Genomic DNA, 13,345 nt, shown 5'->3' on the forward strand with positions numbered 1-13,345 from the left:
CTGACTGCAAGCTATCTTTTGCTTCTATTTGTACATCTGCCAACTTCTCTAACCTCAGGTAAACATAGCCTTCTAGCAGTCAATTGGCCATCAAATCAAACTACCATCAGCTGTTACCAGAGAGGAGCATTAAAGAACAGTGCTTCTTTCTTTGCATTCCCCTGGATACCAGATGCATTATTTTCTAAATGAGTGGATCACATGATGAACAAGTTATTGTAATACCCCATTCTCAGATTAGCCTCTTCAATTTGTGTCCATTTACTGCAAAAAGCAATAAAATGCTACCAATGCACGTGGGCTTACAACTTAACATAAGATGCATCTATCTTAGCAAGATCAACAATATCATGTGACCCAACTAGCCATTTATTATTGACAGCTATAAGAGCAATTAGCATAACTATTTTTACTGAAGCTTCCCACCTATTCAAGACCTTCAATCTAGGCGTAGCCACTGGAGACAGTTCTCAACAGCAAACTTTCTTACAATTTCAAGGCACCAGTCACTAAGATATGCAGAGAAGAAAACAGAGTCCTAGAGAATTTTTATTAGATGAGAAGGTGCAATACGCGCCATAGTGACTACTATAACTCCAGGACTGGCTTCAGAAGCCAGAAAGTCAGTGTTTTGTTTTGGCTTTTTAACTGTCTTTATTTATACATAAATTGTTCAGTATCGGGTTAGGAAAGATTACTGTGCTCTGTAACTAATTGATAAAGTACTCATACCAGGATGAGTTAAAAAAACAAACTCAATCTCTGCTGAAATGTCCTCTCTACAGTCAACTTGGAAGTTTTCATCTGATTCATTCAGTTTTTTCCAGACTAACAAAATTCAAGGCAATCTTCACAACTGTTACCGACAAGTGTTCCCAATTCATATTGGCAGCTCATCCAGAATAAAGCTTTATTCTTATTATGTACTGAAATAGCACAAGCGTTTGAAAACAGTCCAAATGCTTTCCCGTATACTGTCTTCTCAACCCCCCTGTTCCCACATCAAATTGATTTTACTTCACGGTTGCCTTTCCCAGCTTTATAAATGAGAGTTTTATTTTGTCTTTCCAATTATTATTCCTGCAACACGTCCTTTACCATTGTTTACCTGTGTTCATATTTGTTACCCACAAAGAAGTTCCAGCAAACAGATTTCGCAGGAACCCTTTAAGCTAAACTTCTGTTTCAGGGAACCAGCCAGTTATGAAATACATTCACCAAAAGGTATGTAGACACTACACTTACAGTGTCAGACCTCTGCAGGTCATCAGGTCTAACTCCTCGCTCAAAGCAGACCTAACTTCAGAGTGAGATCAGGTTGCTCAGGACCTTGTCCAGACAGGTTTTGAATACTTCCAAGCATGAAGTTTCCACAGCCCCTCTCTGTGCAACCTGTTCTAGCGTTTAAACACACCCATTGACTCAGACTTTCCCTTCCAGGAACCTGTGAGCGTTTCACCTGTTTGCAGTGCACCTCCAACAGTGACCCAAGTCTACTCTGTATCTATCCACGATACAGTGGAAGACAACAGTTAAACTCCATCTTTGCCTTCTCTTCTCAATGCTAAACAAACCCAACTCCCTTAGTCTTTCCCTATACATCATGCACTCCAGTGTCTTTCTTGCATGGTGGCCCAAATCTGGATGCAGTTATTTCTTCTGAGTCTCTTAAGTGCCAAATAGAGGGAAATCACCTCTCTCAATCTGCTAGCTGCACTTTGTGATTTTATCTACCTTCTGCACGCTCTGTGCTTACACAAGCGAATATGTAAAGGTCCTGTTCATACCCTCAGCAGCTGCTTAGCACTAGTTATGTAAGCATACTAAATACTCCTGTCACTGCCTGTTGCTGCTGTCAAATGGCCACTCCCAAAACATGAGATCAGGCAAATCAATAATGAATGGATGAAGCAAGTACTACTTCCAAGTCTGAAGACAATGCAAAGTAGTCTCCCTCCAGAGATATTTACCACTTCCTCTTTCAGACGCAGATATTGGACTCAAATATCCTCCAGCTTGACCCAAACTTTTGGACAGAGGAAAGACTGCAGACATGAGGATTCACAGATGGGAGCACCCTAGGAACGTAGAACCACCAGCTCTAGATCCCAAAATTGAGATCCAGAGAGATAAAATTACAGAGATGTCCATCATCACTGTCTGAACCCCAGCTTTTCCTGGTTTGCAGCTTTTTCCCGGCTTCCACAATATCAAATCAATGGACAAACAACAGGGTTGGATAAAAGCTCACAATAGACCTGTTGGTAGATGAGATTCACAATGCAACAGCGCGGGTCACTTATGCACATACGCACATGCCCAAGGATTCCCCAGCTCCAGAGAAAGGCCTGGGGAAGGAAGCACATAGGATATATAGAGCAAGGACTTGAGTTACATTAACTAAAGGGTTACCGTCATTCTACCATTCTCTTATTTTACAGAGAGCTGCTGACAATCATAAAGAACACAGAGACACTGCAGATGGCTAGCCAATTTCACCACACACTCTCTTTATAACTCTACTAGCCCTCTATAACTCTACTGTCCTTTTGCCAGGACAGGCTGAGGCTCTCTTCCCTCAGGGGATAATAGTTTCCACATCAGCAGGCAGCACAGCATGTCCCTCACTACTTCAGGTCACTCAAAGCACTGACCCACAAATGCACTTTATCTGGGTCCAAGATGATCTACAGAATGCAGGCTTAGATCTAGGTCAATCATCTGTAGTCAGCTGACCAGAGGTGGAGGATCCTCTAGGCAAGTTTTACGTGAACATCTTCTGAATCTTGCAAACTGCTAAGCCATATATCGGCTCTGCAAGGGCTTGCCAGTCACTACCACTACACATTAAAAAAAAGAAAATGGGGCTAGAATCTCCAGCTCATGTATGATCAGCCTTACACTGTCACCATCAGTAAGCCTGGTTCCTGAGAAGGGGAAACAAGTATCATAAGCCATCTACGCACACATAGCTCAGAGTTCACACCAACACAAGCCTGAACAGAACAGCAAGGCCTCTGCTTTTTTCACTGCCCTCAAATATTCTACTCAATTCCTACAATAAAAGCACCCTTGTCACAAATTAGATTAGCAGCTAATCCTTGCTGTACAAAGAACTAGACATAAAACAGTCCCCCACACTGATTCTTCCTTAACCTGAGAGACGCTGCTCTGCTTCCAAGTCTTCCAAATACAGTCCTCATCTATACTCATGAGGTTGGGAGCTGTATGCAAAAAACCCAGGGTCAGACACCAAAACACCCTTGCAAGCCTAGCAGCATGCTTTCCCAGCCACAAACACCTTATTCCATTGCTGATGTTCTTCCCTCACCCACAATCAGCGTCCCTAATACAGGCTACGGTCTCTGCAAGCTGTGCAGCCTGTGCTTCCATAACATCCTGCCACCTGTGCAAACAGCTGCTGCACAGGAAGGCAAAAGGAATAAAAGAAACCCAACCAGTCTTTACAGAGCCAAGAGACAACATAACATTTCCAACTAACAAGTCGGCGGGGGGTTGGGTTTTTTGGGTTTTTTTTGTTTTTTTAAAGTACAAAGAGCAAAATTAGTACATTTAAAGGCAGGCATGTAAGCTTCCTCCATGGCAATTCACTCTGCCAGTCCAGCCTAATAACAGCAGGCAAGGTGGGTCTGCTCTTGCTTCAGGAAGGCAAGAAGAGAGGGAGGCTGCTGGCTTCCGTGCATCTACCCTATCACCAGGGCTTGGAGGGCTGCCAGATCTTCCAGGGAAGATGACAAAGAGGGACTGCAGAGCATGACCAAAGCTGCTGCTGGGGAAGCTGAGAGTCCTGCTGCCTTTCTACAGTTTCCCACTTCTGGAATTGCCTGAAGAGTTGACCCTCAGCCCTGCCCTAGTCTTGATCAGGAGAGCTTCCCTGGTCCTCAGCAGCAGTGGCCTGAGGCAGACATGCCTGTGCTGAATAGTCCAAGACCTGAGTGCTGTAGGGAGCTGCTGAGAAGCCACCGCTAAGATTGCTGCTGCAGCACATGTGCCTGCAGAGGTATGCAGTGCCAACAGGTTAAGTCTTTGGTAGTACTTGGAGATAGGCTGCACTGTTGTTGCCTTTTGAGATGACTTGAGTCCAACTTTGTCAGACAGATTAAACACTTTGTAAGAGAATGCCTTGGGCTTTCTTTACTAGCTGCATTGCAAATGGATTGCTTCAAGAAGAGCTTCAAGAAGAGTCAGGTTGTTACAGCAACTACTAGCAAGGGTCCCTAATGCCACAAGACAGGAAGGAAGGGTGACAGGACTCTGATGGCAGGCTCTCAGCAGTCCGTAGCTGAGTCTGCAAGAAAATGGCAATTCAGCAAGTATAAGCAGGAGTACGAAGAAAGGAAGGAGCTTGTCTCCGAGTCTCTGCTAAAAGCACTTCCCTGTTCTGGTTTTATAGCCTGATCTTAATGGCAAACAAATATTGAGAACCTCACACTGCTGCAAGTATGCCCCTGAAACACGAGTCTTTGAAGAACATAGCACCATCCTTGTTTATTAAGCGTATGCCATGTGCCACTCTGCTCCCCAGGCGAATCTAGAAGTGAAGCATCGTAACATACAGCTAAGATTGCTCAGGTAATGATGAGCTACTCCTCCCACCAGCACTCAACTAGTTGGAGCACCTGCTGCAGGACAGATTTGCCTTCATCCCTTCTCCCAAGTAGCTTTCACAGTCAACAGAAGAGTAGTCCAGTAAAGTCCCAACAGCCCTGAGCAAGGGTGTTGAACACAGCCCTCTCACTGCTTTCCTGACCACTTTCAGGGCATGCCCCACGCAAAGCAGCAAGCTCTTGCCCCACAATCCCTTGAACTTCAGGAACCAATTCCCCTACTCCCAAACTTCCTCTGAAGGGCAGCTGTGGAGCTGCCAAGCCCTATTCCAGATCCTACCTTCCATCAGCTGAGTAAGGCTGAGTGTGTTCTGATCGCAGCTGAATGTTCCTCAGACTTGAGATCTGGAGAAGCAAGAAGAAAAGCACAGAATTCGTGCCTCAAACCTTTACTAAGGTACAAAGGAAGAGAAAGAAACAGAACAGGGAGTGGGAAATATACAACATTACTGTTTTGACTGAAATGAAGTAAAGTACAGTCCTCTCAGCTGTAGTGGCTGGTTCCAAGAACATAGCAAGGATGGTGGGAAAAGAAGAGAAGGCTTAGATATCTAGCACATGAAGTGTGGTAGCTATTCCACATCAAGATGTGTGTATGGGAGGGGAGGATGGGAAGGGGTGGCTGACTGCACAGATGGGAGCAGATGCCCGTCAGAACCAGTTTTGTTGAACTGCCACATAGAAATACTATTCATCTAACAGAAGGTTATCAAAAGAACAGGACTCAGAAGCCTGCTGCTTAGGAGCTCACCATTTCTCTCACATGGGGACAGCAAGGAATGCGATTGGGTGGATGATCTAGAGGCTGGTCCATACCTCTAGGAGCTGTGACCTTGCAGTTTCTTCTGTCACACAGTACAGGTAATCACAGAATGGTTGAGGTTGGAAGGGACCTCTGGAGATCATCTAGTCCAACCTCCCTGCTCAAGCAGGGTCATCCAGAGCACATTGCCCAGGACCCTGTCTAGATGCCTTTCGAATATCTCCAGGGAAGGAGACTCCACTACCTCTCTGCGCAACCTGTTCCAGGGCTCTGTCACCCTCACAGCAAAGAAGTTTTTCCTCAGGTTCAGATGGAACTGCCTGTGTTTCAGTGTGTGCCCATTGCCTCTTGTCCTGTAGCTGGGCACCACGGAGAAGAGACTGGCCCCATCCTTGACACCCCCTCCCCTTCAGATACTTGTACATGTTGATGAGATTCCCCTCTCAGTCTTCTCTTCTCCAGACTGAACAGGCCCAGCTCTCTCAGCCTTGAAACAGTGCTGCTTGTTTGCCTTTCTCTTCCCTATAGACGTTTTAATCAAAACTGAACACTCACCAGAGCTACGTTCCTACCATGTGCTGAAGAGTTTTTTCCAAGCAGATGGTCGTTCAGAGGCTACTGACAACGGTTGCAGGGGGAGAGATAGAGAATGATGTGGTCTGTGATAACAGCCCTCCACTGGATGCTGGGCTAGTATCCAGCAGCGCTGAGCTGCCAGCTGACTTGCTCCCAGCAAGGCTATCTTCCCAGCAGCAAAGACGCTGACTAAAGGGCACCGATTAAAAGGTCCAGCAAACACCAACCAAGACCTTCTTTGGTCCCTGTATCATAAAAATCAAAGTGTAAATACCGAAAAGGTTGCTTTGCAGATACCAGATTTAGGTTTTTATACCACATCTCCCTTGGGCAAGGCACATGCATGAAGGGATATGGCACGGTATCAGGGACAGAGGAGTAATATAGCTGGAAAACTCAATCAAGAGGAGGGAGCAAAAGCTACTACAGTTTATGGCCACAAGACTGGACTTTCACATACATTTTCCTCTGTCTTTCCACACCGAAGGAATTACCTTGAGTCTAGTGTACACTAATGCATATCGAAAGTGGGTAGTCACAAGAATGGACTCCTGAAAACACAGTACAGACCCATACAAAATTAATTTCTGCTCATACTTAAATCAGTTAAAAATATACCTCACTCACGCATCTGTAACTCCAGAAGTACTTTTTCTTTCCTCCTTAAAAAGATAGCTTAGTATTCACAATGTTTTTACAGGCTAAAAGGAATAAATGACACCTAATAAGCTGACATCAGTAAAAATTAACACAATTAATATTTAGGCAACATGTTTAACAACAAAAAGAATGACTCTGACAAAAGTGATTGGAATCATTAATTTATAAAGTTAGCAGCATAAGACAATGTGACACTGCATATGATGCACTTAATCCTTAAGACCATTCTGAAAGTAAGACTAGTGCCATTGATCTATTTAAATTGTATCAAAGGTTGTATGAAGATCTTGGCATCAACTCCACAATTGGAGAACAAGATATCTGGGAGGTAGTTAGTAATGGATACCTGACTTTCATTTTTGCTCAAATCTCACAAAAAGTAGCAGAACGTAGTTTCAGTTGAATAGTTATGGATGTTCTAAAATATGCATTACAATATATTTTATTAGTCTAGAGAATAAATGATCTGTAATAACTAACATCATGTTGACTATCTCAACAAGCACGCTATTCTGTGTACTGGTAACAAAAAGATTGTCTCTAGAAAGGCAGACCAATCTTATGAACCTACCTGGTATTGGTATTATAGCAGCTAGTATAACCTTTTGAGGACAAAGTTGTGTGTTTTGGGTTTTTTTTTTTTTTTAACCCCAAAACTTCCTATCAGGACTTGGTAACAGAATAGCTGATTATTTTCATACTCTTTCCAAATTTTTAAATCAATGAAAGCCTTTTGTTTATAAATGAGGCAAAAGAACTGTAGATCACATGTTTAAGAAAACAGACACCAACCAAAATAAGAAAACTGGAAAGTAGAACGCTTCATACAGTTTGTATGTCATAGTTTTGCACATACATCTAAAAAGTGAACAAAAAAACACTCACCCCAACTTCTTAAAGTATAACAATTGCACATGAATCTCTCCAATAATGAAATCATCTTTAGAGGTGGAGTGATTGCATCACTTGCAGGTGAGTAATAATAAAAGTCTCCTACCAAGCACACAGCAGAGCTGCTCTTTAGCAATAAATATTCTGCTGGCACAACATTTTCAAATGGTCCTTCAGTAAAGGCACTCACTTTTGTAGCCGCCGGTTCCACTAGTCTCTGACGGTGACGTGCTGAGCTGAAATGACTCTTCTGAGGCGCCCCTTCCTGACAGTGAATGGAGAAAAGGGAAGGAGAAGAACAGAGGAAAGGGAAGAAAATGGATTGTGGAGGGGATGGAATGGAGGATGTTGGAGAAGGGAGAGGGAGAGTGTTTAACTGAACTGTATATTCACTAACTTTGCAAGAGCTTTATGAAATCAATTTCAATAATTTCATCATACAAGTATCAGAGAGAAAATGAAATAATTTTACTAGTAACCTCATGAGGTGTTTATATATATATATATATTATTCATATGCATTTAATGATACTACTATAAACACATATATATAGATATATAAAGACACATGCCTACTTTATTTCTAGATGCATACATTGAAGTTTATTTACAAAGATTCACCTTGTCATTCCCCAAGTATTTAGATTATCTGATATTTTGGTATCAATTTCAGAAGTTGCACAGGGAGGGAAAAGAAAAAAAAAACCCACACTAGTCATGTAACCCAATCGGACCTGTACTCTAACCCAGAAAGATCAGCATCTACTCTAATAAAATATGACTTTTAGATTCACATTCATCATTCAGGGCTTCAAAAGACAATCAACTACATTATGTTTTTCAGATTTATGTATAGCAGAGATTAATATATTTTCCTAAGAAAATGTAAGAATTAGCAGGTTCACACCTGTGAAAGGATATGCATTTTCTCTTATAAAAAAAAGAATTTGAAAGAGCATTCCACTGGAAAAAAATATAAGCACAACAGCCACCATTACTTGTGCCGAGTCATTTAAGATGGTACCCCACCGTGTCCAGTCTTAAAACTACTTGAGTTTGCTAAAGCTGCAAAAGGAGGCCTGCTTCCTGGACTTCAAACAGCGTACCATTTGGTTGCCTATTCTTGCTATTTCTTGTGGTTCCCTTTCCATGGTCAAAATTGGTATCAAACATGCTCTCGACCAGGGATCCCAGCCTTTTTCTACAGGAATGGAACTGCTTGCCTTTCAATGGCACAGCCAAAAAAAAAAAAAAAAAAAAAAAAAAAACCCACACATGCTCAACCTGCCTATGTACAAAATAGAAATTGAAACTAGAAACAAACTAACTTTGTGCAAAAACAGGTATTTTATACAACTGTGCTATAAATCTGAAATTCTGCAAGGGAAATACTAAATATTTGCATATCATTTTGCTATAATAAAAGGAAAAATACTATAGATTTTTATTGCTCATGCTGCTTCCTACCCCTCAGGCTTCCAGCAGATGAGGCTATTTAAGTCATTTTGCTTCTTTCCTTCACACTCACGTTTTTCCCTTTACTGAAATCATTGTCATGATACTATTCTGTTTGCCTGAAGAATCTGGTTGATCATATGAAAGCCATACCGAAGAGGTGCTCTAATAACGTCTAAAAATTAGCCCAGATTAACATATTAGGTTGGGCAGCTTTTCTGGAAACCTGTTCCATGTATCTTTACTTCTTGACACCCTAAATACATACTATCAACAAAACAGCCTTTTACCCTTTGCAACTTTTTAATCACCTAAAACAATAGTACTTACTCTCTTTGCTATTAAAATTAGAAAATTTCTAATTCATTTTCAATATGAATTCTACCAAATATGATATCTGAACCACTAACAGATTATCTAAATTGTCACAAATAGGATTGAAGACTAAGCATCTATGAAGTCATTTCTAGAAACTATAAAGCAACAAGATTTTACTCATGAATCTCATAAATATTACTTTTATGAAAAATAAATACTTTCCAATGAACCCTCTGCACTATATTTCAAAACTCAGTATAAACAAATCATTATCTCTATTTACCAAACTTTTGACATTTACCTAACACATTATATATATATTTAAGAACATGAATAGCTTAAATACACACACACACCCCTCATACACACAGTAACTTTAACAAGCTGCTTTTTTTGATCAGCAATGCTGTTGGAATTTGATTGTGGTCTCATTCATTCCCTCCCAGCAGCAGAAAAAAGGCCCATCACTATCACTTAGAGGCTTTGCAAAGAGAAGCAGGTTTCTGGGAAAAAAAAAAAAATCTATAGGATGCAATGAACTATGAATCCAAGAAACTGCCTCCAGGAAATACATTTTTCTGTGTGAATAAACAGCTGTATCAAGCAGACAAGAAAGGAGTGAGTGTTGCAAGCCAATAAGCCAAGAGGCAGCAAGGACAGTAGTGAGTCAAAGTCCTAGCCAGCCAGCGTTCTTACAGGGCCAAAAGGAAGACTGCCAATCAAGAAATACTTTCCTTTTTCCGATACCAAAACCTAGAAATTCATTCCTATGTGCTCAAGAAACCATCAGCAGAAGTTCCTGCCAGTGTACTCCTACAAGCGCAGGCAGACATGAGAACATTCTTGGTTTTGCTGAGCAACAGGAAGGAAATGTAAAATCAACAAAAGGGAATACGCCAGGTAGTGATCGAGCACTTGCTCTGTTTCATATCTGCAATCATATCTGCAAGCTTATTGTCTGTCCAGAAGTATTACTGTGCCTTCAGCAAAAATCATAAAGTGCTCCTCAATCGTTCTTACTGTGCATAACTACCTCATGTGACTGTCTTGTATCAACAGACCTACGGGAATTAATCATTTAAATACCTCATCCTTAACCTGCTTACCAAGATTCGAGGACACTCTCCATCATCTTTGAAAGGTCCTGGAGAACAGGAGAGGTGCCTGAGGACTGGAAGAAAGCCAATGTCACCCCAGTCTTCAAAAAGGGCAAGAAGGAGGAGGAGCCAGGAAACTACAGGCCTGTCAGCCTCACCTCCATCCCTGGAAAGGTGATGGAACAGCTCCTCCTGAAGGTCCTCACTAAGCATCTGGAGGACAAGAAGGTGATCAGGAGTAGTCAGCATGGATTCACCAAAGGGAAATCATGCTTGACCAATCTGAGAGCCTTCTATGACGGAATGACTGGCTGGGTAGATGAGGGCAGAGCAGTGGATGTTGTCTACCTGGACTTCAGCAAGGCTTTGGACACTGTCTCCCATCACATCCTCCTAGGGAAGCTCAAGAAGTGTGGGCTAGATGAGTGGACAGTGAGGTGGATTGAGAACTGGCTGGATGGCCGAGCTCAGAGGGTTGTGGTCAGAGGCGCAGAGTCTAGTTGGAGGCCTGTGGCTAGCGGCGTCCCCCAGGGGTCAGTCCTGGGACCAGTCCTGTTCAATGTATTCATCAGTGACCTGGAGGAAGGCACAGAGTGCACCCGCAGCAAGTTTGCTGATGGTACTAAAGTGGGGGGAGTGGCCGACACACCTGAAGGCTGTGCTGCCATTCAGAGGGACCTGGACAGGCTGGAGAGATGGGCAGAGAGGAACCTCCTGAAGTTCAGCAAAGGCAAGAGCAGGGTCCTGCACCTGGGGAGGAATAACCCCATGCACCTCTACAGGCTGGGGGCCCACCAGCTGGAGAGCAGCTCTGCAGAGAAGGACCTGGGAGTGCTGGTGGACAACAAGTTAAACATGAGCCAGCAGTATGCCCTTGTGGCCAAGAAGGCCAATGGTCTCCTGGGGTGCATGAGGCAGAGTGTTGCCAGCAGGTCGAGGGAGGTGATCCTGCCCCTCCGCTCAGCCCTGGGGAGGCCTCACCTGGAGTGCTGTGTCCAATTCTGGGCTCCCCAGTACAAGAGAGACATAGAGCTCCTGGAGTGAGTCCAACGAAGGGCCACTAAGATGGCTAGGGGACTAGAACATCTCTCCTATGAGGAAAGGCTGAGAGAGCTGGGCCTGTTCAGCCTGGAGGAGAGAAGCCTGAGGGGAGATCTGATCAATGTGGGTAAGTATCTGAAGGGAGGGTGTCAAGAGGATGGGGCCAGACTCTTCTCCGTGGTGCCCAGCAACAGGACAAGAGGCAATGGGCAGAAACTGAACCACAGGAAGTTCCATCTGAACATGAGGAAAAACTTGTTTACAGGAAGGGTGACAGAGCACTAGAACAGGTTGCCTCAGAGAGGCTGTGGAATCTCCTTCCCTGGAGACATTCAAAAGCTGTCTGGGCACAATCCTGGGAAACGTGCTCTAGATGACCCTGCTTGAGCAGGGGGGTTGGACTAAGTGATCTCCAGAAGTCCCTTCCAACCTCAACCATTCTGTGATTCTGTGATTTAAATGGCTTTCTGAATTTAAACTTTATACAACTATAATCAATCTGTGGAATGCTCTGAGGTAGCCCCCAAAGAAAGAATGGGGTCAAAATAGCATTTATTATTACCTTTTGCCGTGCATAAACACATCCAGAAAGAGTTTTACAGAGAATGGTCACAGTCCTGCAAGCTATTTGAGCACATGCATAACTATGCACACAAACCTGCTGACTTGACCAGTTTCAAGTTACATACATAATCAAGTTATTTCCCAAATCAGGCTTTTCACTGCAATTAAATAGCAAACACTATTTCCTTTCTTCAACTTAGGAGCCCATTTTTTAAAGCTAACTTCAGATGCACAATTGAAATACAGACCCTCAGCATTTAAACGCTTCATTAACATCTTCTGTAGAAACATTCTGGATTTGAAAAGAAGTTGCATATATTTGCAAAGATGCATAAAAATTATGGTCAGTACTGAAAGTCAAATACCCTACTACTGAACCACTTGATCAGTTCTTCCAATGTACATACTCATTAATGTTAAATGTAATGTTAGGTGCTAAATAAAAATTGAACTGGCTGCTGAACTAAAATATTACTTGCACAGAATGAGGAATAATAGACATCTTCAGCATATCTGTTCATTTCTCAGATCTCAAAAGACACTATGAAACTCCCAAACTGATCATCATTTACCTGGGTTATTTTTGCCAGAGTTAATTTCATACAGTAGTACAGAAGTACTACTAAAAAAGCAAAGCTGCTTTAATCAGATTATTAAATGTTTACGAGGAAGAGGGAATAAACACTATAGTTGATCTATTAAAATATTTCAGAACAAAGAATAAAAACCACCGAAAAACAGACCTCAGATTCTTCTAATGCCATAAAAATCTTAACAACTATGCGGCTTCTAACAGGTGAGAGGCAGATGAACACAAACACCTCTAAACACCATTGCCCCTGCTGCAATTCAGTGAGAGCATTTTCTACTAATGTATGCATAAAAAGAGGCAAGGTAGTATCAGAGTAATTGTACCAACCACCTAAAACCAGCTTAAATCCTGGGTTTGCCTGTAATAACAGTTTTAAAACTAATTTGAAATACAGTATTCTTTCTGGTCAAACAAAGCACCTTAATTAACCCTGAAGAGCTTCTTTTTTGGTTTTGTGCCTTTTTTTTTTTAAACCACTTTTTAGGTTATGTACAGAGGAAGCTAGAGTTTTAATTAACACAGAACACCAGCAGCACTGTTGAAGTCAGTGAGAAGAAAAGAAAAAGGACAAAAGCATTTACCCAATGCTGTCCACACTCCACACAACACAAGGGCTAGGGATTTTTCTAGGATGTAGGAGACTGGTTCAAAATCCTCTACCTGCTTCACTCCCAGGAGAGAGAAGACCTAAGTTTAGTTTCTTCCCCAAGCTGCTTTAAGTATTCTGCCTCAGTCCCTCCACAGACTCGCCATTTGTACA

General features: G+C 42.4%; 1 protein-coding gene across 4 annotated transcripts in view; it reads right to left on the reverse strand.

The window, feature by feature from the left end:
• LOC104146892 (microtubule-associated serine/threonine-protein kinase 4) overlaps window positions 1-13,345 on the reverse strand; it is a 397,004-nt gene that overhangs the window by 170,265 nt on the left and 213,394 nt on the right. For 2 of the 4 annotated variants that reach the window (XM_068924760.1, XM_068924759.1), the window contains exon 4: window positions 7,709-7,783. The exons of the other annotated variants lie outside the window; for them this stretch is intronic. In XM_068924760.1, the coding sequence (XP_068780861.1) occupies window positions 7,709-7,783 (75 nt within the window). The remainder of the gene's footprint in view (window positions 1-7,708; window positions 7,784-13,345) is intronic. 4 annotated transcript variants of the gene reach the window in all.

This window comes from Struthio camelus, chromosome W (assembly GCF_040807025.1).
Source record: "Struthio camelus isolate bStrCam1 chromosome W, bStrCam1.hap1, whole genome shotgun sequence".
In the NCBI taxonomy this organism is placed as follows: domain Eukaryota; kingdom Metazoa; phylum Chordata; class Aves; order Struthioniformes; family Struthionidae; genus Struthio; species Struthio camelus.